This window comes from Neopsephotus bourkii, unplaced genomic scaffold, assembly GCF_033783945.1.
Source record: "Neopsephotus bourkii isolate Nb327-2 ecotype Australia unplaced genomic scaffold, CSIRO-AGI_Nbou_v1 NB_593, whole genome shotgun sequence".
NCBI classification, from domain to species: Eukaryota; Metazoa; Chordata; class Aves; order Psittaciformes; family Psittacidae; genus Neopsephotus; species Neopsephotus bourkii.
This window is the reverse complement of record NW_026901094.1, coordinates 2,335,569-2,363,219: the sequence shown is the minus strand read 5'-3', so window position 1 is coordinate 2,363,219 and position 27,651 is coordinate 2,335,569. Positions and strand designations below refer to the sequence as shown.

The window sequence follows — 27,651 nt, the reverse complement described above, 5'->3', positions numbered from 1 at the left end:
ACTGCACACTGCAGTGGTAGACTGTTTCTGAACTCTAAAGTAAATGGTCTTATATGGAATCTATTTAAACCACAATTAAATGTTTCAGGTAATAAATAAGAACATTTAGTACACTAACAGTGGTAATTTCACAAGATCATATTATCGTAATAATTCATTTCTGCAACAGCCTGTGTAAACAGGTTATCATGACTCACCGTGTTTAAAAAACCTGAGATGTCAAGAATTTATTCATCATGGGAGATAACTCTGAAACAACTAGTTCTAAGAAAATAACTTAAACAGTAGTAAATTCACATGTAGCTCAGTTACATGATGATGTTTCTATGTTTCAGTTACTGGCTACTACAATTTTTATTGCAATTAATTCTGTTTATTTCAAATTCAAGCTTGCCTGCCTCTAGACTCAACTCCTCTGCCTCTACACTCAACAATTTCTACATGCTCTGATTTGGGCTTTCAGCAGTGATTTTCATTATTTGGTTTCAACCATTCATGAAACTTATTTGCATGAGCCTGATCTTAAATATCATGTCAAAATTACTTTCCAGATTCAAGCAATAACTGAATCATGTTTTCCTTTATTAAAATCTCTGGCATTACAACACACAGCCTCAGTGGATGCTAATTTAGACAAACTGGTCTAGTGGGATGTGTCTAGAGGGGGTTGGAACTAGACGATCTTAAGGTCCTTTCCAATCCAAGCCATTCTATGACTCTATGATCTGTATTTAAATACACAGTTACTCATGTATATCCTGACTACTCATCTGGCTGGATATGTTCAGATGGTTCACACAATATGGTCTGGTTTTAGAACCTGGGAGAATCAATGTTTATCCCAAGAATTACAGTCTCAAATATAAGCCAGTTTATGTAAAAAGACACAAAGTTTTATTTCTCCCTCAAACTTCATAGTTTCCATACAACATTTCAGAAAGTTATTGACACTCAAATTGTTTTACTGGCTTAATATACATAAAAGACAATAACTCAATAACTTTTAATTGCTTTTGATCCCTGAATAAGGGAATAATAAGGAGAATAATGTTTTGCTGGGTTTTTTAATATAGGAATGTAACCAAGATTCAGGAAGACCTATTGTATCTTCCAATTTCATATTATCCACTAGTATGCAGAATAGCTCTGAGCAATCAAAATACTAATTGGAATAATTTGCATCAGAACTGAAACTGTGGCACTTCCAAACAGGTAACTCAGATGAATTTGGGGGAACACAGGCCTGCAGGTGAAGAAGCCCATAAGGCTTGCCACCTGTTCCATGTGGTTAACAGGTGTATCTAACAGCAGGCCTTCCTCTGGGAAAGACAACAAACCAAACACAGCCAAAACACACAAAGAAGCAGCAACAGGGACAGAATGGAGCACAGCATCTGCTTACCGGGACCTAGGCAGCAGCCAGAAACGAGAAATCACAGAAAGGAAACACTTTCATGAAGAAAATGAGCAATTTACTTCATTAACATCTCATTGTCATCTTTCATTCTCAAACGTGTGCACATATGAATGCACAAAAGCCAGACAGGCCACCACAGTGACAGTTTCTATTTGGCCTCTCTTGACAACATTTCCACCCATTGTGAAAATAGTTTTATGTTTAAGCAGTAGATAAATCACAGTTGTTGGTCATTATTGGACTCCTCTGCTGATACAGTTACATTTATTGCTTGTTTACTGGACATTCAATCGATCTGAATCTCTGAAGGTTCACAGCCTACAATATGCTATTAATTGGCAACATCCACTTACTAAAAATTTATCATTTGCAAAAGATTGATCTAAAAATCTATCCCTGACATTATTACAGTTAAAACCTAAGAGGAAAAAACAGAAAAAATTCAACATTCCTGCCATTACTCAATCTATTCACATAGATCACACAGAAGTAAATCTAGAATACTTTGCAGCTTCAAATATTTGCCCATGTTCTTTCTGCTCTAGCAGATTACTTCAGTATGTCCAAGGTGCTGTTTCATAACTCTATGGTAATAGGTCAAAAACCAAAAAATACCAGCTAAAAAAAACTTTAACGTATTTTTTTGCCTGAAGAAAATTACTCTTATGCTTTCATTGTTTTATGTTAAGTTACATAATTTGAAAACATCATATGCAGAGCGAACACTTGCATTAAGTGGTTGCCTTTTATATCACATTTTCTACATGATATAAAAAATCAGTCAACAAGACAGTCATCAGTAGCATCAGGATTTTATCCGGGGGGGCAAAGGGAAGGCAGAGTATCTTGTCACTTCTGAACACATACAGTGTAAACTTAAATATAGTACTAAATGCCTACAACCCTGCAGAGCAGACCAGTTACTGAACAAATGTAAGCCTGAGGAATTTACTAAATCAGTCTCAAAACAGATGCTAGAGAGACACCCAGAGGCACAAAAGTGTTTGCACACAAATGGACAAATATACAAGAAAGTTACCTACAGAAACAGATGTGTCAAACAATCTTAAGTTTCTTAATATATTTAACTTTCAACAATAAGTGATATTGCACTCAGAACAAATATAAGACATTATAAAAGCCTAAAAGTTTAGAATTAACAAATAGTTTTTTGTTATTACTGCTGTCTAATGAAAACTACAAATGTACAAACATAGTCTTTATTTTGAAGCTAACAAATCATATTCCTTCTGGTAAAACCAAAAGTGATGCATTAAAAAGATTTTTAGTGTGTTCTATTATGGTTCAGGAATGTACAAAAGTAGTATTTGAATTTCAGTCACCTGAACGGTTTTTTGATGGAAACTAGTGTTAAAAATTGATGATATGTTTCTTGTTTCTACCACTGACATATTTGATCAGCTTTCTGAAGTGACTGACTGTTAACCCAGCCTAACTTGAGGAGCAAATGGAAAATATGAAAAACAGAACTCTTCAATAAACATCATGGAAGTAGGACAACTTGGACTAAATCAGTTTGACTGCTTGTGATACATATTTATATTACGGATTTTAAGGAGACAGGGTTTGGGGTTTTTTTGGTAGTTACAGACTTACCTGTGGATGCCCAGTATTGAAATCCATTCCCCATAATTTCTCCACTGACACACTTGCCCTCACAGTAACCTCAATCTTTGATGGACACCCTGTCCTGACCTAGAAAGTAAAACAATGCTTCCTATTAACAGAGAAATGTCCACCCCTGTTTCCTGCTCAAGGAAAAAGCTGAGACTTTCTCATGTTTTTCTCGTTTATACGACTAAATCTATCTCTATGCATTGTTGGCACCTTCGCATGTTCTAGACTTCTCCCACTACCTCAGCATCTAAACACTGACACCAACTGAAGGGATTTACAAAGTATATACAAGGCAGAAATGATGAATCCATTAAATCAGGCTTTTCCTTATTGGCTCTAATAGAGCAGAACAGAATCACAGTTATTAAAACTTGAAGTCAAGGATCTGACTTTCAGTTGTGAGCCCCACAGCTGTATTAGTTTCACAGGTAATGATCACATACGTGTAAAAAGGAGACCCTTTCACTTTCTGGTTCTGTCTTACAGCATACAAAAGGTTTAACGACTACGAATAACACCATTTTTCATAAGAAAAGGTGAAACTAAAAGGATTGTTGCAGACTCAATTGATTTATGCTCCTCTGGTCAGCACAAATCCCTGGGCTCAGGCAAAAGGCCTCAGTTCCTCTGACAAGACCCACCTGAGGCTCCTACACCCGCCCTGCCCATCGCCATAAGAGAACACAAACGAATTATTCCAACAGTTCAGAAATGCTATACTGAATTCTGAGTAACTAGTAAGACTTAAGTTAAAGCGCTAATTCTCCTCGGGGATACCTATTCTACAACTTCAGTACCAACAACAGCGAAGAGAATTTTATTTCTTTGTTTGCTATTTAACTTCACTTTACACTGCAATGGGAACCCAGGCTCTTAAATACCTGCAGGTCATTGCAGCGTCACCGACAGATGACACAGAAACAGCCACGAGCTACAGCGTTAGGAGCGCAGGAAGAGCGACTGCATTTACACCAGCCTAAACCGAGCAGCGCGGGCTTCGCGTCTCTTCGTGTCGCGGACACACGGGACCCGTCCCGCAGCTGCGACGAGGGGCCAGGCTGAGAAGGGGCCAGCGCGGGACGCGGAGCCGGAGCCGGAGCCCTGCTCTTTACCTCAGAGCTCTGGCCCGTCTCCTCCCACCGCCACCGTCCGCCTCGCGCAGGCACCACCCACACAACATCCTCCACGTTCTCATAGGCTGAGCGGGAGCGAGGGGCGGGGCGTTCCTCACGCATGCGCGGAAGCTAAAGAGATATAGCAACCGCTCCGGTCCAGCGTTCAGCCCTGGATAGCTGTATCCCGTCTGCCGCAGGGCACGGGTCTCCGCCGGTAGCACTGCGGCTGCCACCAACCGGGACCGACGCCGCCACACCTGCTCTGCTCCTACCGCCTGCCCTCATACGCGCCTCTTCCCTCCTTTTAACCGCGGCAACGCCCACTTCCCCCGCCGGGGCCAATGGCGAGGTAATATCGCGTCTTTGCTCCGCCTCTTTGCCCCGGAGGCGGAAATGGCTATTTCCCTGCTGTGCCGCCATATTGGATTCTGAGGAAGCGGGTGGGGGTAGCGGCAGGAGGAGCGCGGCTCGCCCGCCTGTGAGTAGCCGCTGCCCCGCGTTGTGCCTGTGGGCCCGGCCGGGAAGGTGGGACTGGGGCCGGGGCCTCTGGGCTGGCGGGGTTGCGGCAGTGCCGGTCTGGTTGAGGGCCCCCCCCTGCGAGCGTGGGGGCTTCTTTGGGTTCGGCTGTGCCGCATCTGCGGCCCAGGCGCTCCTCCCAGCTGCGGACACTGCGGGGCGGCTGCCCGGGCCCTGCCGCCGGCTCCGTTTCGCTCTCGCTGAGGCGCTGCCCGTCTTATTCCGCTCCCGCGCCCTCCTCGCGTCAGCGGGCCCTGCTCCTGCCTCAGGGCCTTCTCTTTTGCTGCCCGTCCGCTGGCTTTTCCCAGTGTCTTGTGTTGGGTTTAACGAGTGCTCAGGGTATGTGGGTCTCAGGGAAGCTCTGTGAGCACGGGTGCTGTGCTGCTGGTGGTTGCACAGTCCTGACAGGCCAGACCTAATCCTGGCAGACCACAAATAACGTGGGTTATAGGGTTAAAGCAGTTTACACAGTCAGTGGGCTGTTTTTCTGTAGTTGTCCATCCCATTGTTAAGAAGTCACTTAAGTGTGTTGCTCTTCAGCAGTGTTTTCTCTATGAGATAAGGAAACTTGCATGAGCAGCAGTGTGGTTTTGCTGGTTACGGGCTTCATTTATATACCAAATTTAAGAAAACTCCATTTCGGGATCTGAGAGTTGTCTGAAAACTGTGTCTCTCTGTATGTAATGATGTGAGGCAAAAACTGAATGTCTTTACTGCCCCAGGTCCTGCAGTATTTAAGAGCCCAGTGATGCAGTGCTATTTGTAAGGGTATTACCACAATGGTTGTGCTGAAAGGATTAACTGTTGGAGGTCACACATTCACCTACTTGGTGTTTTCCAGCAGAGAAAAATGTTCTAATGTGGTTTAGTTTTGGTAGCAGTTTGTATTGTGCCTGTAGCCAACCATTCGATTATTTGTTGTATTAATCTTTGTATATCTTTCTGATCATTTGCTTTACTGGAATGGCTGAAGGGTTATTGTAATTCATTATGCTAAGTGGTAAAGTCTTACGAAAGAAGGATTTCTACTGGTTAGATTTAAATATTCCCTTAAACCAATGAGCTCTGACCTATGTTCATGACTAAACTGCCTTAGAAGCAATGCCAAAGACTGCTTTTCTTGGTCATTATCTAACTATAAATGTTATTTCAGTAAAGTTCTATCGTGATAAGAAATGCTAACTCAAATTGTGAACTGTTCGGTGATATAGTTCAGTCTGTGCTACTTAAATGGGGCCAGTGAGAGGTTTCTTTTCAGTAAAACAGGCAGTGTTAGCTGGTTGTGTTTCTTGGTCTGCTGTGGAAGAACTCTGTGTACGATAAACGATCACACGTAGTTGCATATCGTGTAATTCTTACACCAAACAAAATGCCTGCTCCATTGTAAAGCCATCAGTAGCCTTACACACAGGATTATTCACTTGATCTGCAGAGATTAATGGTTACAAGATTGTAATATTTGGTCTACTTATAGCCCAGATTTGCTATGGATGCATCTGTGAAATTCATGTTGAGGATACGGGAGGTTTTATGTTTGTGATGTTTAGAGAATTGCTCTCTGCTCAATAGATGGATTATCTTTTTGATATGGCTTATTTACTTCAGGACATTTAAACAAAAGGGGCGGGAGCACAAAATCATGCTCAGCTGATAATGCTGAGTAACTTCTATCTCCTGCAGTGCATTGAAGGGGAAGAATAAGAATTATTTCCTTTTGCCTGTATTGAAAAAGTTTGTCTCTATTGTATGAGTTTGTATTTGATTTTTTTTCTTTTTGCTTTAGTTTGTATTAAAAGGGACTGCAGATCCTGAAGCCTCAGAATGAATCCCTTTATCTTCTGAAGTGTAACAGGACTCCTTTTTTTCTACTTACTAATTATTCCATAGGATGTAGCTTAATAGACATTTACAGAGGAAATGTACAGCTTGCAGGTTCTGTGCCTCTCCATGTTGGCCTTGACCTGTAATTATTTTTTGCAGCAGTCATTGTATGGCAGAATCTAAGATAAGTTACAATTTTCTGATTTAGTAAAGTTTGGTAGATCTTTATTATCATCTGAGGCCCTTGAGATATTGATAGAGGGCTGAAAGAACTGCCACTATCCTAGAGTTATGTAGTCCCACCCACAGATGAGGACTCCAGGAAGTAATGTGAGGGATTGCTTTTGGTGATGTGGCAAAAATGTTTCTGTTTAGAATCTGTTTTATTTTGTTTGTTTTCTGTCTTGAAGGGAGCTGTAAAACTTGGTTGAGCTTAACTGAGAGAAAAATAAAGCTCCGAAATTGGTAGGAGAAGTATGTACTAAAAAAGAATTCCCCTGGTTCATTTTTTATCCCAAGTTCAGAGTCCTGGCCCTTACACAGCTTTGCTAGTGTGCAACTTTTCTGTCACTGCTGAGCTCTTAATGTTTGAGAGAGAGAAACTCATTGAATAATTCTAGCAGTGGGCAGGGTTTTGGTATAGGTGCTTGTGGTAGAGCTTTTTGTCTGTAGCCAGTGGTGTACAGTCATGAACTTCTTCGCTATGTAGTCAGTATTTAAAGCTCCTAAGCAGCTTTTTAAAAAGTATTTATTTTGGTTTTGTTCTTTGCCTATAGAAACTGAGGAGACAGGAGGGTGGTGCTGCAGTTCCTATCTCAGTGCTTAGATGTAACTCAGCTCCTGCCTGCTCAAGTTGAAGACGTCTAACAAGGCTCATTCCTGCAGTTCTGCATGGACTTTTTTCCCCTCCTTCCTAAAATGGACTGGATCCTGTTTTGCCTTTCTAAAATACCCTTTTCTTTGCTCTCTTGCCAGTTTCTTTTGGAAGAAATTACCTCTCTTTAAGAACACTTCCTTAAAAATAATTTGTTTCAGAAAGGGCAGTCCAAGAGAATATCACATGTAAATGCTGTTCAGAAAATGTAAAGCTTTGCTGAGCTTAGATTTTTTTGTTTTAAATGTTATCTATGTGTCATGTTTTGTTTCCACAGCAACCATGTCAGAAGGGGACAGTATTGGTGAGTCTGTGCATGGAAAGCCTTCTGTGGTCTATAGATTTTTCTCAAGACTCGGACAGGTTGGTTTTCTATAGGGCTTTTCTGAATCCATTAGAAGCAGGTCTCAGTGAGGCTTCTTAAGTAAACATCATTACTTTTTGGATGAGTTGTTCAAACACTAATATCTGTATGAAATACTTACTTTGAAGCCTTTTTAAAATACCTAGCTTAATGTAATAATTAATGGACTTACATGTGATATTGCACAGTGAAAATACATGTTGTTGTCAAAAACAAAGAATGACGACTTCAGTTTTCATGTCAGAGTAATAAGGAAAATAAACTTTCATTAAATATTGAAAAAATAAATTTCTGTATGATGCCCCCAGCATGAGGAATTTTTTTTGTGTGTAAAAATACAGAACTCTTTCAATGCTTGTATGTTTGTGCAATTCAGTTTACTTGTAAGCAATAGTACAAGTGTTTTGTGTTACTCTCCTTCCCAAAATACTCCTCACAAATGCTTAACTATTTCTAATTGCTACCCTGTACTAAACCTTATTCACTGTGCATCATGTATTTTACAGATGTACACTTTATATTTCTTCCTAGATCTACCAATCCTGGTTAGACAAATCTACTCCATATACTGCAGTGCGATGGATTGTAACTTTGGGTCTGAGTTTTATCTACATGATCAGAGTTTATTTACTGCAGGTAAGAAAACTGGATTTACCACTGGAGTAGATTTAGATATTACTGTTCTGTTTTTTGTTAAGGGTTCTTGAGGCATAGTATAACTCCATAATTACATATTGTGTCATTCAGCACACAGTAGAAGTAAACTAGATAGTCTGAAGGAAAAACACATCTTGTTGGCGTTAAACTTCCTGCTTCAGAATGGAGAATGTATGAACGCTTGAGGATATGTGTCTGATGGCAACAGAAATGGATATTTGTTTGTTTTTTTAAATCTTGCTTATTTATATTACGTTAAGTTCAGTTGTCGTTTAGGTAACTTTAAGTGAAAAATGTTACATAAGTTTCTGTCAGTGCACAAAGGAAAGGAATAGATTCATTAAGGTGAGTTCGTCTTTTCATAGAGTCAGAATGCGTATTTTGTACAGTAAGAATTTCTAGTATTTTCATTTAAAAGTCCAGAAAACTTTTTGTGCTAATGTGTGGATGTAGAAGAGCACTTCTCAAGGAAGCAAAAAACCAGATTGTTTAATATTGTTGAAAAATCAGTACCTGGAAATGGTTTTCAGAAAGACACTCTTTTTTCCTCCCTGCTTCAGGGTTGGTACATTGTGACATATGCCTTGGGAATCTACCACCTAAATCTCTTCATAGCTTTCTTGTCGCCAAAGGTAGACCCCTCTTTAATGGAAGATTCAGGTATGATGAATAGTTCAGTTAATTTTGCTATAATTTTGTACTTAGTCAAACTTGCAGGTCCTTTTGCCTGATACAGTAAAGATGTGCATTACACTAGAATCATTACATTGTTTTTTGGACTTGCAAAATATCTATACAGCTTGACATCAGGAGTTATGATAAAATGTCTTTATTATTATTATTTTCAGGACTTGAATGTATTCCATGCTGTGTTAGCCTTCTGTGTCTTGAAGGAAGGTTTATGTGACTTAAGTTTTCCCTGTAGTAACTCAAGTGACCTCGTGCTCCTTTCTGTTACCTATTTTCTTTGGGGAAACCAGTGTTAAGTTACATTAAAACAGTCACTGTAACTGGAATCTGTGTGTAACAGTGAATGTTTTTCTTTCTTTTTTTAAAGATGAAAAGTAAAGAAAGTCTAGAGTCTGAGGAGTGTGGAAAATGATTATGAGGGGGTTTGTGGTTTGTTTCTTTTCTGTTTTTTTCAGATGATGGTCCTTCTTTACCTACAAGGCAAAATGAAGAATTTCGGCCTTTCATTAGAAGGCTCCCAGAGTTTAAATTCTGGTGAGTGGATCTATCCATGCTCTGCTTCTGAAAAATAGAAATACCTGCATCAAATCAGTGGTAGCTGGGGTTGAAGGATTAATTGTTAATATTATTTTTAAGGCACTCTGCCACTAAAGGAATCCTGGTTGCTATGGCATGTACGTTCTTTGAGGCTTTCAACGTTCCTGTTTTTTGGCCAATCCTTGTGATGTACTTCATTATGCTTTTTTGTATCACTATGAAGAGGCAAATCAAGGTAACTTTCTGAAAACAGAGTAGCATTTGTCATGTCAGATTTACAGTATTGTTACAAACTGTCCATCCAATTGAGCATGTTAGAGGTATAAATTGTACTGCACGTGCTTCTTTTACTGGAGGAACTTAAACAGCTAACAGTTGAATATTAGTTCAGGTGTTGAATATTTGCAACTTTGGGCAGATATTGACAATGGGAAATAAAAATGCTTTGTAGAAAAAGTCTTCATGCACCACCTCACAGAATCTTATGCTTGCTTTCAGAAGTTTTCGGTCGTAGAATTCAGTATCTGCTTTTTACACATGAGGAGTCTTAGTTTCCCGCCCACTTCCTTTCTTCAGTTAGCTGTGGCTGTTTTTAATGAAGAGGTCTTGTAGGATCTCTGATGGGTGAAAAGGGAAGTTCTGACAAGTTGGTGCGAGAGGGTAGGTGAAAAAAAGGGGAAGAAGAACACAGGCAAGTCATTCACACCAGTTTTAACAAATTACTTACGGTTTGTTGGCATTTTAAAAAGAACCAATTTCTTTCCCAGACACTCAATTTTGGCTAGGTAATGTTCTTCAAAGTTACCCATTAAAGATTAAAGGGTCATAAGGAATTAATACCTCTGTGCTTTATCCAGTTTACTCATTAGGGGAATCACAGGAATCTTCACTACTGTAAAATTGTTGGGTATACCGAAGTTTGAGGTTTAAAAGACTGCGCTCGTACCCCTGTTTCGATGTAAACTGATGTACAGTTAGGTATTTCTTTACCTTTACAATGCTGAAGAACTGTCTTTCTAGAGGGCTTTGTAGTTTACAATGTGTAGTATAAAACATTTTTATAAATATTATATAAGTTCCTTGCCTGAAAGATTGTTCTTTTCTCTTTACAGCACATGATAAAGTACAGATATATACCCTTCACACATGGCAAGAGGAAATACAAAGGGAAAGATGATGTTGGAAAGACCTTTGCTAGCTAGAAGATGCAATCAACCTGTTGACCAGTTCTACTTCTAACTAAAGGAACGATTTTGAGCCATTGTAACAATGCCTTTTTTCTTCATAAAAAATGATTAAGAGTGGTGACAAAACAGTTAAATTTTTGTTTTAAAGGATTGTGCTATTTTTATCTGAAATATCAGTTTCTTGAAGAAACTGGCATTCTAACCAAATTGCATTGAGTTTGTTATCTTTTGTAAGCAGTTGGAAAAACTTTGGATAATCCCATAGATTTGGGATAATGTATTCCTTTCAAGATCCATTGCACTGGAGCAATTAATGGCTTAGAGTTGTGTATTTTTACTTAGTTCTCCTGCTCAGTATCACCCTGAAGTGCTGTGCACATATCTGGAGGAAAAATATACAGTGGCACACGTGATGCTGTTTTCTGCTTCATGGCTGTGTGCTATTTTCATAAGACAAATTCAGCAGACCTAAATAGATGCAGAACTTAAGCCAGTTTCCTAAATGCATGGTATTACAGAGTTATAACCAAATAAATATAGATAGGAATAAGAAATTACAAATTTACAGAGTTTGCAGTAGGGAAAAGATACTCATAGCTTCTCAAGTAACTCGTTTGTGTTGGGTTTTAATGCCAGTTTCACCATGACATCTCCTTGCAGATGCTAAAATTGGGCTCTTTCATGATGACTCAAACTTTGTCCAAAATCACAACTTACTTTGAGGACCTGGAATTATAAGAATATATATTTTAATTGTTACTAGTTGGAGTTTCTTTCATACTTAAGGATTTCTTGATTAATTTAAGCTGACTTCATGCAGCCCCTTCAGAATATACCCAAACTGGCCATAGCAGGTAAATGGTGTGGGTTTTAACACAGCTTTTCATTTTCTATGGGGAAAAAAAAGAATCCTAGATAAAAGACCTGCATGTAAACTTTTTCATGTGATACAGCTGCAGTTTTATTAAGTGAATTTTTAATTCCAAAATTTATTAAAAGACAGTATCCCCCTTTACTTGTTCTCTATCTTTATATACATATATTGACCTGACAGTATTTATGGCTCCTTCTCAGTAATCGTTACCCTTAATTTATCTTCATGAACTGCCTTTTTCAACTCTTCAGGGAGTATTCAGTGGCAGAAAGAAGGAAAAGACTAGCTTTGAAGATTCTGCATGGAGAACAGTGGCAACTTCAACAGACACCAAAGTGGAAAATACATGTAGGAACCCTTTCATCTGATTTTTGTCAAATGTATTTGTTACGGAGCTCTGGAATTCAGTGTTCAGTAATCCTGGGTAGTGACAGGCACTTTTAGTTCACATTGACCTGTTGCTTTTTGTTTGGTTTTCATGTGTTTCATTAGCAGTGTGGAAACCAGTAATGGTAAAACTTGAAATTATGGAAACACATTACCAGAAAGGGCCTTATGAAGTCCCAGTCATGGGCGCTTGGAGCTTGTTGCCTGAAAATCTGAAAGCCCCAAGTTGGAGATGCTGTCTTAGGTTTGCTGGAGTTCCTGAATAATATAGCCAAATTGGGGAGAAAAATATACTTATTATGTTGATCAGTTATCAGCAACTGGGATGACTCCTATGTTCAGTCAATGCCATCCATTGCAAATCAGGCATTTTTACCTCCACTTGATTTTGAACGTCAGTGGCAGTTTGAGAAAAACGCCTGCTCATTCTCAGGTGGGCGAAGGTGCTCTGCATTCAGTGGGATTTACACTTTTCAAATAGGGATTGTAGGTGGTGCTGGGACAAGGGCATAGTTCCCTGGCTGACTCAGCATGCAAGGGCCCCATAAGCTTGATGGCATTTTGTTAAACTTTGCTCTATTTTTATCACTTGCAAGTGCTAAAAATAAATTACCCTTATGGAATGCACAAAAAACTTGGCTTGACAACTTCACAGATGCTTCCCAGTCATCGATTGTTTCCTATGTTGTTTACAGTGCAATTGAATGTGTGTTCTTACCGTTCTCTTAGTAAAGAGATGAGGCAGTGGTTTCCTTAGATAATCATGTTTTGATTTATGATAAGGAGCATTTCTCTCCCACTGTTGCCTTGATGGTTTTAGGTTGGCAAAGGACCTGAAAGTGTTCTGGTGTACAAAGGGGATGCTGTTGCAGCTCTGAAGATCAAGTTTGTACAGTAATGAAGAAGTGTTTGCACAGATACCAGCAACTGTTTATTTCATTTATAGTTATGATGAAAAGTTAAAGTAATTTGGGGGTGTTTTTGTGATAACACTTGGAGATTTAATGGTTAAGTAGCTGAGCAAGATCTCTGCAGTACAAATAACCATCTTAAAAGAAGTGCTTTTACTGTAGCACGCTTCCCCTGCTACCCCAAGTTCACATTCAGTGCCATTCGTGAAAGACTTACTGAAATTGTAACTCACAATCCACAGCGTGGATCGTCTGGTGTTTTCTCCCCATCTGTATTTAAAGAATACAAATCAATCAGTCTTGCACATTATCTGTTGTGCAGGAATGACAGGATTTCAACTAATAATTGTCTTTTTCCCTGCTGCTCAGATACTTGTAAAACTGAATTAACTTATGGGAATAAACCTTGAGGTGGTGCTGCCAAATCCTCTCTCCTTTATACTCTGAAATACTGGCTTGGCTAAATTGCCCTTACTGCCATAAAGAGCAGAGGGTATCTCGTGGCTGAAATCAGCTTCTTTCCCATGTTAAGACTATAGAATACCACATACCATACAGCCAAACTTAAGCTGTGTTACAAACTTAACATTTTACAGTTGAGTTTAGTGTACATACTAGGGCTTTTCTGAAACAACACTTGTTACATTGCTATAGTCTAAGTGTCTAGAATACTTGGTGAGAAGTCTTTAGTATCTAATAGTGGTAGAAGAGCTTTGATTGATGAGTGTGCAAATTAGTCTGTCTTATGGGGGGGGGGGTGTTTATTACCTGCTTCTGTTATCTAGAAGAAAGTCATGGTTTGTCACACCAAGGAAACCTGCTTTATTGTTAATCTGTTATGAAGACAGAATGGTACATGTACATTTATCATCAGAACTTCCACTGCAGTTAAACTAAGGATCTGTCCAGCTCTTGTTCTTTTCCCCTGAAGCCCACAGCATGGAATCATATTACGGGAGAAAGGGAGTCTTACAAATCACAGAACTTTACTGATACCTTAGGCATGCTATGAAAGGTTGGAAGACCCATTATCTACACTTTAGAGAATGAGAATCTGATTGAAATTTTTCATTGTCCAAAGTGAAGAAAACTTTTACATTTGTGTTACACGCTTTTTAGAGAAATGTCTTTTTAATACAGTCAAGAACCATGTTAGAAGGATGGAAAGGTAGAGGCAGAAATACATTTATTCTGTACAGCAGGAATGAAGTGCCGCTTTGCACAGGCAGTTACCAGTTTTAATAAAAGTCTTTCTCTTGGACTAACTCAAACTGTATGACAACTTTATAAAGGGTATGAGACCTGAGGCCGTTGTCACCAAACAGCAGATTTCCTTTAGAGTTGATAGTGACGTAGGTAGATTAGTTTCTGAGGATGAAACTTTTCTCTGCACAGTGGACATTCTGTCTGCAAGAAGAAAAATTAAGACATTCTGAATTGCTGTTTAAAAGTTTAGGGAAAAAAATACAAGTCTTATGTCTTATTCCACAGTGTCTATAAAATCATTAGTGGATGAAAACTGTTGTATTTCATTAATCCAGAGCAAAATCAAAGATTAAAATACCATGCACAAGAGCTAGCTCAGTTTGGCTGTAACTCAGGCCTTTTTACTGGAAATCAGAATGATCTCCAGGTCTGTAGATGGAGAAATCGCCTCCATGTCTGGCTTCCACAGTAGTTTTGATTGTGTTTCAGTGGTTGGGATAGAAAACTGCTCACCTTATTTACCTCTTCTATGTAATGTATAGTCATTCTGCTCTAACAAAATCTATACGCCCTGGCAGACTCGCACGTGGGCTTTTGGGTGCCTTAGTGAGAGAAAGGGTGTTACTTCAACACCCAGGCTGGCAGGCATGTTCAAGTAGAAATTTCAGTACTTACTCTGGTGTTACACCACTCCGTGATGCATTCCCAGCAGAAGAGGTGGCCACAAGGAGTGGCTGTTGTATGTCTCCGTTCTTCCAAACACAGTGTGCAGCGGGAGTGGCGCCCAGGAGTCCTCTCATTGGTCATATTTCTAGTTAACATAGTTATATGTTAGTTAGTTCTATTTAGCCTGCTTTAATAGCACAATCCTAAAGTAAACTCTCTCTTCAAGTATTAAGCCTTTTTTGTGAAGATCTCGGAAAACATGAAAGCAGTGAGGAATTCAAGTATCTTACCAGGTTCTAACCTAGCCAAAGCTGTCACTCCGGTTATGGAGTGACAGTAGCTCCCTGTTCAGGAAAGCTGCTACATTTCCCACCCTTGCATCCACCTCTTCCCTAGTAAGTGAACACCATCGTACTTCTGATGAGCTAGGCTGCGGTGTAGTTTCCATTCCTGCCTTGCTCTCTGCTTCTGTTTGAAGCTGTACATCTGAACACCAATTGTTAGAAGAAGATGGAAGAGTGAAATGATTCCAAGAAACTTGTAACTTGATCGAATGCTCTCATCTTCTTGCAGTCCTCCAAAGTGCAGCTATATAATCCACAGAAATAGAGATTTTTTTTGTTACTGCAATTTGATGAAATTATAAACACGCACACACCACCCATCAATAACCATGATTTGGGATTGTCATGTCCCATGGAGTTATTAATGTGACTTCTCACTGTGTATTTGCAGGAGACACACTGGGCTGCTGTTCTGAAGTTACACAAGGTGTTAAGTTCTGACTGCACTCATGTTTACTAGCCATAACCTTTTGGCTGCAGGGACTCACAACCCCTCTACATGGTATTAAAAATACCCTCTCACCCCTACCGCAATCAACTGTAGCCAAATCCTGTATCATTTTTGCACACACAGCATCCCAGAAGAGACTAAAATACTGCAGTGGATGCTGTCTTCAAACAAATACTTACATATGTGATCCCTGCGATTCTTTTAGAGAGGTGATAAAAAGTGCCACTTATGTAGAACACTGCCAGATGCAGTCGATGAAGCAAAGGAATGCTTTGTTTAAGAACATACACGATCTGTAGGACTCTCTTCTTCTGCTGCTCTGTAAGATCCCCAACTTGCCTCTGTATCCAGCTTCGTATTAAGGTCCTACTGGGTAAGCCAAGTGCTGGGTTGCTCTGTAAGGTGCTGGACACATCAGCTTCTGTCTGCAGCTCGTGTTCCAGGTGCTGTAATCCCTTTTCTAAGCAGTAAGGTACTACAGTATGAAGAGCAACAAAGACAGCCCGTCGAAGAAAGGCAGGTACCCTTTTCTTGGTTGAGTCAACTTGAACAATGTTAACGTACTCTTCACCCAGCGTCTGGTAACCTGAATAGTGTTCGCAACAGAGGACATGCAGGGTAAGATGGCAACTGCAGTGGGGACAGGCTGCTCAGGTCAGAACCATCGGGGTTTGGGGTTTCTGAAGCGCTCAATGAGGTGAGCGCTCTGCTTACCTCAGCATCTGCAGCAGCCCTGTCTGCAGTGGGTTTAGGCTTAAAGCAGGGGTGCTTTTTCAGTGTCCTGCATCCCTTTTTAGAACAGACTAGTTTGTTTCTAAAGGACATCCTTATTTACAGGAACATCTGTCTGGGTTGATAACTGCCGCATTTGATCTCCAAGTTCCAGCAGCTGTGTGGCTTCGTAATTACTAAAGGCATTTGTACAAAAGCAATCCAAGCAAACCCCCCGCTTAAGAGAACCCCTGCCGGGCAGTGTCATTCCCGCTGCTCGTCCCAACAGACAGCGCTTTCAGCACTGGGAAGAAACGCTAAACACGAAGTTAGGCGCGTTACCTGACAGCGTGGTGAGGACGAAGTAGGCTACATCAGAGAGCAGCTCCACCTCCTTCCTCCACTGCAGCCACTGCCTGGCACCTGCGGGACGGGATCACTGCGTTACGCTGCGGTAGTTCGTGCCGATCCAAGCCCTCCTACGGGAATTTCCCGCCGCTGGACCCGTGAGGGAGAGGGGGGGAGGCGGGGGGGGCAGCTCGGATGCCGCCCGGCGCGGCCCCTGGGCAGGGCTCGGGATGGAGCCCCGGGAGGCGTTACCCGCGGCCCCGTGCAGCGCGGTGCCGGCCGCGGCCCGCAGCCCGCTCCGGTAGAGCTCGTCCTTCTGCCCGCCCCGCACCAGGCGCGCCGGACCCGCCACCGACCCCGCCATGGCGGGCGGCGCATCCCCGTGACGTCATTGCCGGCCGCCCGCGGGGAGGAGCCTTCTGAGGGGCGGGAGTCACAGCTCCTCCCCCCCCCCCCCCCCATCGCCACTCGGTGCCGCCCGCTCTGGGGCTGTCGCCTTCGGGCGGGCTCTGCACCGGAAGCTCCGGTCTCCGGCCGCCTCCCAACCGCGGCTCCGGCCGGGCGGGCTCCGCTCCCGTGCCCGGGCTCCGCTCCCGTGCCCGGGCTCCACTCCCGTGCCCGGGCTCGGCTGGCAGCAGCTCCGCCCTCCGGCCGCCTTCCCCAGCGCGGCTCTGGCCGCTGCCGCCGAGCAGGCTGGCCCGAGCTCGTCCCCTCCGCCCTGAGGGGAGCCGGAGAGCCGGGCTGCCGCTGGCTGAGGTAAATGGAGGCGGGACTGGGAGAGAGGATGAGTGCAGAGAGGCGTAAAGAACTTAGCGGTATTTCTGGTGTTGCTGTGTCTGGTTGCGGGTTTGCTTAGGGAATTGAGGGCGGACTCCTCTGGTGACGGTTGATGTAAAGCTTATTGCCCCTTGGAGAAGGCCAGAATCCCACCGCCTGGCTGTGCCACTTGTGACCAATACTTAACAAAGGGGAAAAAACGGAAACCTTTGTGGTATGCTCCCTACAGCCAAAGGCAGCAGCACTAGAAGAGTGAAGTGCCCACGCGTGTCCTGAACTCTGATGCATTCCTTTTGCCAAAAGGCGGGATTGTTTTTTTACCAGGTTTTAATATGTAGTCGCAAATTCAGGTCTGCAACGTGTTCCAGTGAAGTGAAGTGAAGCAGTTCTGCCATGGAGCTGGTTTGTGACAGAACTGCTTGCACCCGGGTTAGAATAGGTGTTTTGCAGAGGAGTTTGCAGACTAATACTGCAGTAACTCACCTGAAGGTAACGTGAAAGAGCAGGAGCTTGTGCTTGTTCCTTCTCAGTGCTGAGAAGCAGAAGGAAAGGCTTCCTACTGCCAGCTACCACCACAGCTAACCTGGAGGTTTGTAGCGCTTTAGTTGTCTGCAGGCTGTTATTACTGACACAGCTTGTGACAACAGAGTTCTAATTTAACGGCGCCAGAAGTTGTGAACCCGAAGTAAAGCTGTGGAATCTTACACAGTAATGTGTTCCTGTCCCTGCCTGCTTGCCCCAGGTAAACCTCAGGGGTTATTTGCTAGTGTATGGAAGGGTGTGTAGCGTCAATGTTCCACCTGCCCTATGGAACCCTGCTGTATGGAAGGGTGTTTAGCGTCAGTGTTCCATCTGCCGCTATAAAATCAATGCGATTAAGGAACATTAGAATGTTTTATTTAGTCAGACAGTAGGTGGAGCACCTGCATAAGACAATGTCCAGTAAGTAGTGGGATATGGGATGTGAATGATATGGGGGAGTTAGGAGCAAACAATGATGTCTTGTTATTGCTGCTAAGGTGGTTTAGGGTGATAACTGCTTGCTTGTGAAGAGCTCTTAGAGAAGCTGATTAGGGTTCCAGGTATAATTTCTCATTAGTGCTCTGTTAGATACATGTTTTACAAATGTGCAGGTTAAACGTGTGTTGTCATTTTACTCAAGTGGGTAAATATGGTTTTCTTGTTTTATAGGTCAAGAAACCAAAAAAGAGCTCAAGAGACCTTTTTTGCAAAGCTGCAATTCTGGCTGATGAACATGCCATTATTAGATTGGAAACCATTTCTGAAGCTGTATTTACTAAAACAATAACCTGGCACTTTTTCCTAACCTAATATGAGGCAGTTCAATGTATTAAGCTGAAAAACCACAGCAGTCATCCCTCGAGGACCTGAGACTCTAATACCTTTCAAATGTTGCCTGCTAACCTGGTGAAAGTCTCTTGAATACACTGTATCATGAGGATTATTGATTACTGGCCCAGTATGAACTTTTACCAGTGTGATGGTTCAACTGAAACTGGAGGTGACATGGTAAAACCCCCCGGGATCGACATGACTAATTGTTCCCTTCATCACATTCAGCCAGATGAGACTAATGTTAGCTGTTACACAGCGATCTGTGAGAAAAATCTGTTTGTTCTACTTTGTATCCGATTGATACGGGAACTACAGAAAACTGCCATATCTCAAAATTCAGCTGCTAGGTTTTACTTAAGCTTTTGCAGGACAGATTTCTGTACCGACTCATTTCCCTTGCATGGATCCTATTTTTCCTCCTAACAGACCCGATTAGGGAGTTGCTTCTCTGGCGTTAACAAGGAAGTCCAAAATGTAAAGCAAACTGAGAGCACAGTAATGATTAACTTTTCCTCCCACATGTAGCTTGTCTGTGCATTATTAAATATGGTTTTAGCTCTGCAGACCTGTTAGTATGGAAGAGGTTTGGAGTGCAGCTTTCAAACACAGCAAGAGGCAGATGTTTCAGTTTCCAACCTGAAGAACAGGTTCTGCAGATGTAAAAGGAGGGAAATGCCTGTTCAGGATTGTTACCACCCTCTGATTCCTTTTGCCTCCTCCCACTTTGAACTTGTTACCCTGGAGCTGAACTGTTTGAATAAGGACTGTAAGAGCTGCTTTGTGATCAGTGAGCTGAGAGCCCTTAACATGTAAAATGCAGGGCGGAGCCTTCGCTCTGAGACTTGGCACTTTCCTCTCTCCTTTTATTTTTTCCACGCTTATGAAGGTTCCGATGCACCGTGCAGAGAAGCTCGAACATCTCGTCTGCACTGCCCAGAGAGGTGTGTGGGGTTTGGTTTGCTTTCATTTGCTGCTTTTTCTCTTTCAGGAATCATTTTGGTGTACTTTTAACATTTTTGCTTGCTCTTAGAAGTTAGTAACAAATTCTATAATCCGCTACCACAGGGGTGAATATACATACATACATCTTTAGAACTGCAACAGTTTGCTGCTTTTGCCTTTACGGAAGAGAGACAACGAAAAGAGCATGATGTCTAACGCTTGTTTTATTTGGTCATGTTTTCATTTGTTGATGAGAATGTTCAGGAGCCGTGAGGTTCTGTTAGTCCTAAGTTTTTTAGATTTTCTGAGCTTTATAGGGATGAAAAACTGCATTTGTAATCTAAGTTTAGACTTGTCTAACTGGGCAACTGCTTTCTTCAGGGCTTACACACTTGCTCTGGAACCATAACCTGAGCCTGGAGCTTTCACAGGTATCCTAAGCCAGAACTAAACCTGACTTGGATAAGAGAAGTTGAATGTAAAATGAACTTTCTGAAGTTAAATGAAATACCAGTTAGGTGATCTAACCTGGCTGGCTCCATGACTGCAGTTGGGAAGTCTTCACATGACCCTTCAAAAGGGTGTGCATTGTTTGGCTTTTTTTTTTTTTTTCTCCCAATCATTGTTTTGGGCTGTGGAGAAGGAATTTTCTGTTCTTCCCTGGCATAAAAATGTGGTTTATGATTGCAGAGATAGGGCAAATAATAAGGATGCCAAACTGTGAGTGCATTCAAATGCCTTGGGCTCCGAAGTCTAGATGTAGGTCGTGATCACATTCCCAAATACGATGGGTGATAATCCCTAGCATCCTGGTTTGTTTCATGTCAGAGGCAGGTTCAACTGTTTAAAAATAAGATAGAAGTGGAGTAAGTTTCACTGCTGACTGTGATAAGTTTGAGTCAGGAGATTGATGCTGTCTTCAAAATCTATCTCAAAGTTAATTTGTTTCCTTATTGGTCAGAAGAAAGTGTTCAAAATTTTGCCTATCAAGGGTTTTTTTCTGTTCTTCCCGAAGGGAAGTCTTTAGCTGGGAGAACTCTTTTTCTGCCTAGTTAGATTGCATGTGAAGGAACTGTTCAGTCCAGAAGGACAGAGTTTGTGAGGGAAGGTCAGTGACTGCTCGTGAAATGTGCTATCAGTTATCTAACCGTGGGGCTAGACTGGATGGTGTTGTAGTTATTGCATTCAAATGACCTCAGTACCAGTGTGTGAAGAACAGATGAATAAAGGCCAACTTGTCTCTGAGCTCTTCAGTATCTTCAGTAGGTGGACCACTTGTTTGAGATTATATGCTTCTGGAAACCCAGGGTTGATTATATATAGACTAGAGACCTTGCAGTACTGAATCTTGAAATGCTAACGGGTTGCTGATTCTTTTATTTACTGACTGTGTTGGGAAGATCAGCTTCTATAATGCATCATAATTTGAATCTTCTCAGCCCAAGGATGTCATTCTGATCTCCTGCCGAAGGTTTGGCTTCCTGCCTAAAGCCATGAGAACTTTAATCTGAGCATTTTTTTGTTAGTTTGCCTAATCCTTATGTTAGTCTTAGAAAGTTAATTTTTTCTCTGTCCTTGCAGCTCATGGATGTTCTCATCTTATAAAACCACAAGTTTTTCAGGGCCGCAGATAGAGGGATTGTTTGTGAACTCATGCCTTGTCATTGGTAAGTAAATGGAATGTCTTGTCTGTAGATTCGTGTGAAATGTATTGAATACATGCCTTAGAGATCACTGTAAAATTTTCAGTTATTCCTTGGTTGTGGTTGGTTTTTGTTCTGGGTTTAGAAAGTTATAATTTTTGCAGTTTGTGGCCAAGCTCCTTTTACATTATCTGAAAAGGCTTTTGTTCTTTTGTGGTATTCATCATTTCTGTAATTTGTGCTGAATTAAACACTGCTCCATACTTGCCCGAAGTTGTCTGAGAGCACCTAAGTGAACGTTACTGCAGGAAGTCTTTCCCACTGAGAGCTTGTCGGTTACATTCATGCTCTAAAAAGCTGCAGAGGTGAAAGACTGACATTCTTTTGTAAAAGAATCTTCACCCTTGGTTAAGCACTCAGTTCTTAAATATAATTCGAAGGGACCATCTTATTTGTGAATACTACTGAAGTTTGTTCTTGTTAGTCATGTTAATTTGTCCAAAGCTGAGAAAATAACTGTATAAATAAATCTGAATGGGTGATAGGATGAGGCTGAAGAGATTTTTTTGGTAAAGACAGTTACTAAGAATCAGCTGAATTTAGTGCAATACATTTATCATGCATCAAGGTATCTTAGGCTGCACTAGTTACCTATAAAATGACCTGCTGCTTCCCGTGGTAAACTTAATCTGATTTTACTATTGACATGCCTTCTCCAGTGTTGTATCTGAACTTTCTTTCACCTACTTCTGCTGCCTTGGCCTTGTTTGAGTTACCCTCTGCTCCCGTTGGTACTGCTGGCCTTGGTAAATGACAGTAAACATTCCTGGGTATCGTTTATTGTGCATACTTCTTAATAGCATATGTGAAATGAGTAGCTGGCATAGGCCATGCATTCAGGATCAGGTAATAATGAAGAAAAGGCCTGTATAACATGGCCTAAGTCCCGTTCCAAAGGGCCAGCTATTTTCCCTCCCTGGCCACCGCGCTAATTATGTATATGGCTACTTCATAAAGCATCTCAGCGCAGCATTTTCTAGAAGTCAGTGTGAAGTTCTGGACTTCCACATTACTGCTTAGAACACAGACTAAATCTGTGGGGAACTTCCAAACCTTTTATTCACTGTTTAATCTGCTCCATTTTTATGGGGGTGGAGTCCTTGCCTTCAGCACATGTAACTGCACAGTAAAGTCATTGGATCGGTACCTGTAAAAGTGCAGGCTGTGACAAATCTTTACACATGCTGGGGCAAAGTTCTGACTTTCCTTCCTGTTGTTTTCTCTGCATCACCATCCGGCAGACTGCCTAAACAAGTGGGTCTAATGCTGCAGTGTTTTAAGACTCTTGGTTTCTGTTGTTCTGCAGGAGGCATCATGGCTAACAAGGGAGCAGTGGTAGCAAAAAATTATTTGATTTTCAAATGGGAATTGAACCAAAATCCTGATGTGTTGGCTGAAGAGATGAGAAAATGAAGAGGATAGGGCTCTGGATGGGGAGGTGATGTTTTAGGCTACAGGCTATGTGCCATGAATAACTTCCTCAGGTGCAAAATGGCCGCAATAAAATACACTAAGTCAGGTGCGTCGGGCTCTGTAGATGAGTATGATGGGAGAAGTTTGTAGCTAAGCCTCTAGCAGCTTGAAGCGAGCCTTCAGGCCTCTGGGTCTCATTTGTTAGAGTTATCTGAGCCACCTGAGGTTGGAGGTCAAGCAGACATGAGGTGAAAGTTGAAATAAGCACTCAGATAATCTGGAAATGCAGTTTCCCCATATGCACGAACCTGAGTGCTTTATCTGAGTGTGGTTTTCAGAACAGTTGATTTAGAAATACAGTGTGCAACTTAGTTGGGGGGGGGTTTGTATACCTGTTTCTGATGTGGCCCTGCAGTTTTCACTGTTTCATTGCAGCCTCACTCGTCTCCATTTAATTAAGGAATGGCTCCTGGAGCATCTCCTGACATCTTAATAGTTGCCAGGGAGCAACTAGATTGCCTCAGAAGTTAAGAGGGAAATCAGGCTGGAAGGTGAAGGAGTTTTACAAGTTAACATTCCTGGGAGAGACTGAAAGTGCTGCAAAACCTCTGTAGTTCCCATCCCCTCCAGGTCCTGTTTGCCAAAGGCCGTTATGCAGAAACTTGCAATACCACTTTTTGTGTTGAATGTGATGTGAAGAGGATGTGTCTCCAGAGCTCTCCTTGCAGGACTGGTTACTATAAAATAACTTAAAAGAAGTTCCTCCCTGCCTCTTTTCCCCTTCAATGTGACACCCTCCCAGCTTGTTATTCCAGATTTCCTAGTGCTGGAACATATTTTCTGGAAGTTTTCTCTGCCTTTAACTGAAAATGTATAATTTGTGTTCTATTTATTAAAAAAAAAAAAAAAAGCAAGGAGTGGAGCCTGAGGAGACAAAGGAAGATGTAGGTGCTTCCTCCTGGAAGGAGCCATATAGCCTGCAGAGGAGAAAGTGAAGAACAGAACTTTGGGATGTGTTACATGCTGGTATTTTTTAGTGGGATCGCTGCAAGAACTAAATGAAGTTGTGCTTGATCTGTTGTGGCAAGGATGTGAGCACACATAGGATTGTGTAGAGGAAACTGGTGTGAGTGTGGCTGGGGATAGGTTGTCAGATGTCTGAAATTGCCAGAAAGAAGACCCTGCATGAGCTTCTTTGAAGTGAGTCTGATAAAAATGGGGTTTACCAGTTATTGTAAATCCACTTAGAGCTGGTCTCTGGCATGTGGATTTGGGTTGTGTGTATGTTTTGTTTCTACTTGGAAACCGCTTGGTGGATTTAATGCTGTATGTCTTGGATAGTGAGGCTGTGGTCTATGATTTTGATTTTGGATCATCATTGGTCAAATAACTTAATAGGGTTTTTTGTCTCCTACAGCAAAAAGGGACCTATGCCACTTCTTTCTTCCTGTCCTGTGAGTTTAGACAGATTCTGAATGAGATGAGGTTATTGAAGTAATGTTATTTATTGACTAACAAGGTACCAAAGTCCACAAGGAGGTGATGAGCAAAGCAGAGCTGTACTTTGACATTTACTGGATTGGGCCCTAAACACTTGCATCCTTGTAGCAAGTCCATTAGCTTGTGTTTGTGTATGTCACTGCCCTGTGTTCGACAACATGCAAATGGATGGAGTGGTTCCAAGACCCCTTCCTCTAATGGAGAAGAATAATTAGCTCTGCTGTACTGAGTTAAAGTTGCTTGGTTAAAGTCATAGGCTTAATTCCTAAAATAAATTCTTGCCTCTTTAGATGAGGAAAAAAAGTCAGCTTCTGGAGAGTGACTGCGACTGCTAACATCATTGAGAATATTAGCAGTGTTAGTCTTGTAGGTGTGTTGATTACAAATGGCATTGGAGCCCACAGTCTGCATCTCCTGTTTAGTGTGACTCACAGATTCCCATGTGCAGGAAAGGCTTAGCTTTTCCAGCAGGAGTCACTTCCTGTCTGTCTTCTAACAAGGAGACCTTCCTCTCCCTATTCCTTCTCTGAGGCTTTTGGGTTTTGGAGTCTCTAGTATGAAACTTGCATTTTCAATGTACTTTGGAACCATGCTATTGGATGAAATCTAGAGCCTTGCTTAATTAGTTCTCTTTGCTCTTCTAATGAAAGTATCCAGTTCTCCTTTGCTAATAAGAAATGCAAATGTTCTTGAGAGGCTAGAGGCTGCTGTGTATTTCCATTGTCATTTCAGGTAGATCTGGGAACTGGCTAGCAGCAAGTAAGGGTTATGAAACCAAGAAGGGTTTTGACAGTTTAGGATTAGTAGGGAAGGGGATAACACTCTGTCTGCTCTATATAGAACTTGTTGCAAATTTCAAGTTTGGTTTTGTAAAGGAAATGCTAAAATCATACAACACAGTATAAGCCTGAAATAAATTATTTGGGATTAATAAGTCTCCTTACTTGCATAAGAAATATTCAGTGACATCATTCAGCAAAAATGCAGAGCTCTCCTGCATGTGCAGCCCTCATTCAAGCTGTAAGGGGTGGGTGAGGAAAAACTGACAAATGTAAAGTGTTCTTTTTAAGTGGGATGACTGTGTTCTGGGTGTAAGGTGAGTGCATCAGGCTGTCAGAAAGACATCTAATGTCCTCTCTTTTTGACTGCCTTTTCTCCTTTCCCCCTTACATGTTTCACTGAATCGTGCCCGAGGAGACCATCTCATGCGAGTTTGTTCTGTGCATGTTCTGTCCCTTCGGAAAAAGAATGCTGTATCACACCCTAAGGTGTGGGCTCACCCCCTTGTTCCATAGTCCTGAAGCACACTTCTTTCATTTTGTACTTGCTTTGGATGTGAAGTAACATGCCTGGGCGTGCAAGTTATCTCAGATGGAATTGCCCGGTGAATGGAGTTGCATTCTTTAAAATGAACAGCATGTCACAGTGAACCGCAGCAGAGTTGAAAAGCAAATCCCAACTCTCAGATTCAAATGCTTTAAAGTTGGGTGTTTTTTCTTCCCATTTGGTAGCACTTTGATCTTTTTTCTATTGATCTGCTTTCTGATAAAGCTGTTCAGGCTGAAGTGATGATTTATGTTTGATCTGCAGTGTCAGTGTATCTGTTCTGGAACAATATCAGAGCTTGTGTGAGTTCTGGTAGCTGGCACATGATACCTCCCTGAACACAAAAGCAGGTCTTTGGGGTTAATCTTGAAATACTACAGTGATTATAAAAATGGCTAAAGGATTGTTAATGGTGTACACAGCTTTTTTTGTCTGTAAGTGATATCTATCCTGCCTCCAGGGGTTTAAGTCCTGTTTTCTAAGGGAATACAGAACCTCACACAATGGTACTTATGTAGGCCTCTTAAATCAGCAGTCAGTTTAAATCTTGTTCACGTAGTCTGAACTGATGCAGTTGCTTTATTTTGGCCATTTTGTGACTCTTGTCAGTGAGCAGTACTGCTCTCTGAGGCCAGAGTGATTCCTACCAAACAGAGGTGAACGTTTTCAAAGAACATAACTGATACATGTCATCATACAATCCTCACAAAAGATTTTCCAGGGAAGCTGACTGAGCTGCTGTCGTTGACTTCAGTGTCTGGCCCCAGAGTCTTGCTCTGAGATTCCAGTTTGAATCCTGCAGTATTGTTAAGGATTGTGTGGTTTTCTGCTGGCTGCCTAGGGTTTATAAGGACATTCAGCTTGATGTTTTTGGGAGAGGGGCTGGGCTCTAAAAGGTGGGACTGAGTGAAGAAAGAATATCTTTTGTGTGAAAACAGAAGCCAGATCAGCTGAGTTACAGCTTCACTTCCAGATTAGAAAAAAGAATAAAGAAGGTGAGTTTGATGTGACCCAAGACACTGAAATATTGTGAGCCACCTCCTCATAAAAAGTAAAGTATTGCAGCTCATCTGCTTTCACTGAAATGATGTCAGTATATACCAGCAGGAGCATCTATGCCCAGTCTTCCTCACTCTCATGGATATGTTCTTGGTGTACAATGAGTCACAGTGACTGAACTTCCTACAAAGGAAATGACCTCTCAAAAAACCCCTAAAGCAAAGAGGTGAGAGGGCCTGGCAAAACACCTACCAACCAATTCAACTATCTGAACGGGAAATGGGGAGATCTCTGTCCTTTGAGCTGTGGCTTCCCAGATTAATGTCAGGGTAAAACATTTAATGCCCACATTCCAGCAATGGCACTTTGTGGCTAAAGGCTATAAAATTGTGGTTAGGAGAAGCAGTGCTCAGCTGACCAAAGCAGAGGATAACTCACCTGCTGTAGGGCCCTCCCTCTCCTCTGATCAAGGACTGGCTAAGGGAAATGCTCTTAGGTGCAGTTTGGGTTTTTTCAGTGGACACAGTTGACTTAACCCCTGAGGGAGCTTCTAATGTCTAGTCCTGTATTCTTTTAACTAATTTTGTGTGTGTCAGACAGTGATGAAGGGATGCGGTAATGGAGGGAGATGACAGCATGTGCAAGGATGTACATCCAGGGGGACAGTATCTCTGATAACCTGTCACCTCCCTCCCCTTTCAATCCAGCCAGTTTGTGAAATCTGTCCTAAGCTTGTAATTTTGGTTTTGGTGACTCTGGATGTGCTTTGTGATAAACATGTTCTTCACCGAATGAATTTCACCCTCTCATGTGCCCAAAATTGTTTGAGCCATGGGATACGCTTTGAGATATTTCAGGTTTAAACGTGGAAATAGATGGTTTTACCAATACTAAATTTCTACAGGATTAATGCTGCTAAGC

General features: G+C 41.8%; 2 protein-coding genes and 1 long non-coding RNA gene across 4 annotated transcripts in view; 1 reads left to right on the top strand and 2 right to left on the bottom strand.

Moving 5' to 3' along the window:
• The window catches only part of LOC133211372 (uncharacterized), a 52,972-nt gene extending 48,918 nt beyond the window's left edge, over positions 1-4,054 (bottom strand). The window contains exons 1-2 of the long non-coding RNA XR_009725187.1: positions 3,937-4,054; positions 3,035-3,133 (exon numbers count right to left, since the gene is read on the bottom strand). This is a non-coding gene — a long non-coding RNA (uncharacterized LOC133211372). The remainder of the gene's footprint in view (positions 1-3,034; positions 3,134-3,936) is intronic.
• Positions 4,055-4,539: 485 nt separating this feature from the next.
• On the top strand, positions 4,540-11,831 carry RER1 (retention in endoplasmic reticulum sorting receptor 1). Of its 2 annotated transcripts, none has more exons than XM_061351697.1 (7): positions 4,540-4,648; positions 7,659-7,744; positions 8,277-8,381; positions 8,963-9,062; positions 9,548-9,626; positions 9,729-9,864; positions 10,742-11,831. In XM_061351697.1, exons 2-7 carry the CDS (start codon positions 7,664-7,666, stop codon positions 10,829-10,831), a joined length of 591 nt encoding a protein of 196 aa, XP_061207681.1. In that variant the 5' UTR covers positions 4,540-4,648; positions 7,659-7,663; the 3' UTR covers positions 10,832-11,831. The 2 variants fall into 2 exon arrangements, with proteins under 2 accessions (XP_061207681.1, XP_061207682.1); XM_061351698.1 differs by lacking the exon at positions 4,540-4,648 and adding an exon at positions 4,760-5,025.
• Positions 11,832-14,157: 2,326 nt separating this feature from the next.
• On the bottom strand, positions 14,158-17,109 carry PEX10 (peroxisomal biogenesis factor 10). Its single transcript, XM_061351695.1, has 6 exons — positions 16,967-17,109; positions 16,709-16,789; positions 15,835-16,241; positions 15,276-15,448; positions 14,870-15,005; positions 14,158-14,395 (listed from the first exon to the last, which is right to left on the bottom strand). The coding sequence occupies exons 1-6, from the start codon at positions 17,076-17,078 to the stop codon at positions 14,324-14,326; spliced, it is 981 nt and encodes a 326-aa protein (XP_061207679.1). The 5' UTR covers positions 17,079-17,109; the 3' UTR covers positions 14,158-14,323.
• Between the last annotated feature and the right edge of the window lie 10,542 nt (positions 17,110-27,651).

What these genes read in the sequence shown, in the direction of transcription:
- RER1 (XM_061351697.1), top strand. Translation starts at nt 7,664, where the DNA reads ATGTCAGAAGGGGACAGTATTGGTGAGTCTGTGCATGGAAAGCCTTCT. An exon ending in CTCTTTAATGGAAGATTCAG is followed by an intron (nt 9,063 to 9,547) that starts GTATGATGAATA and finishes TGTTTTTTTCAG; the next exon opens with ATGATGGTCCTTCTTTACCT. An exon ending in CTATGAAGAGGCAAATCAAG is followed by an intron (nt 9,865 to 10,741) that starts GTAACTTTCTGA and finishes TTCTCTTTACAG; the next exon opens with CACATGATAAAGTACAGATA.
- PEX10 (XM_061351695.1), bottom strand. Translation starts at nt 17,078, where the DNA reads ATGGCGGGGTCGGTGGCGGGTCCGGCGCGCCTGGTGCGGGGCGGGCAG. An exon ending in CGTCCTCACCACGCTGTCAG is followed by an intron (nt 16,242 to 16,708) that starts GTAACGCGCCTA and finishes AACACTATTCAG; the next exon opens with GTTACCAGACGCTGGGTGAA. An exon ending in CGCAGCCTAGCTCATCAGAA is followed by an intron (nt 15,006 to 15,275) that starts GTACGATGGTGT and finishes TATGTTAACTAG; the next exon opens with AAATATGACCAATGAGAGGA.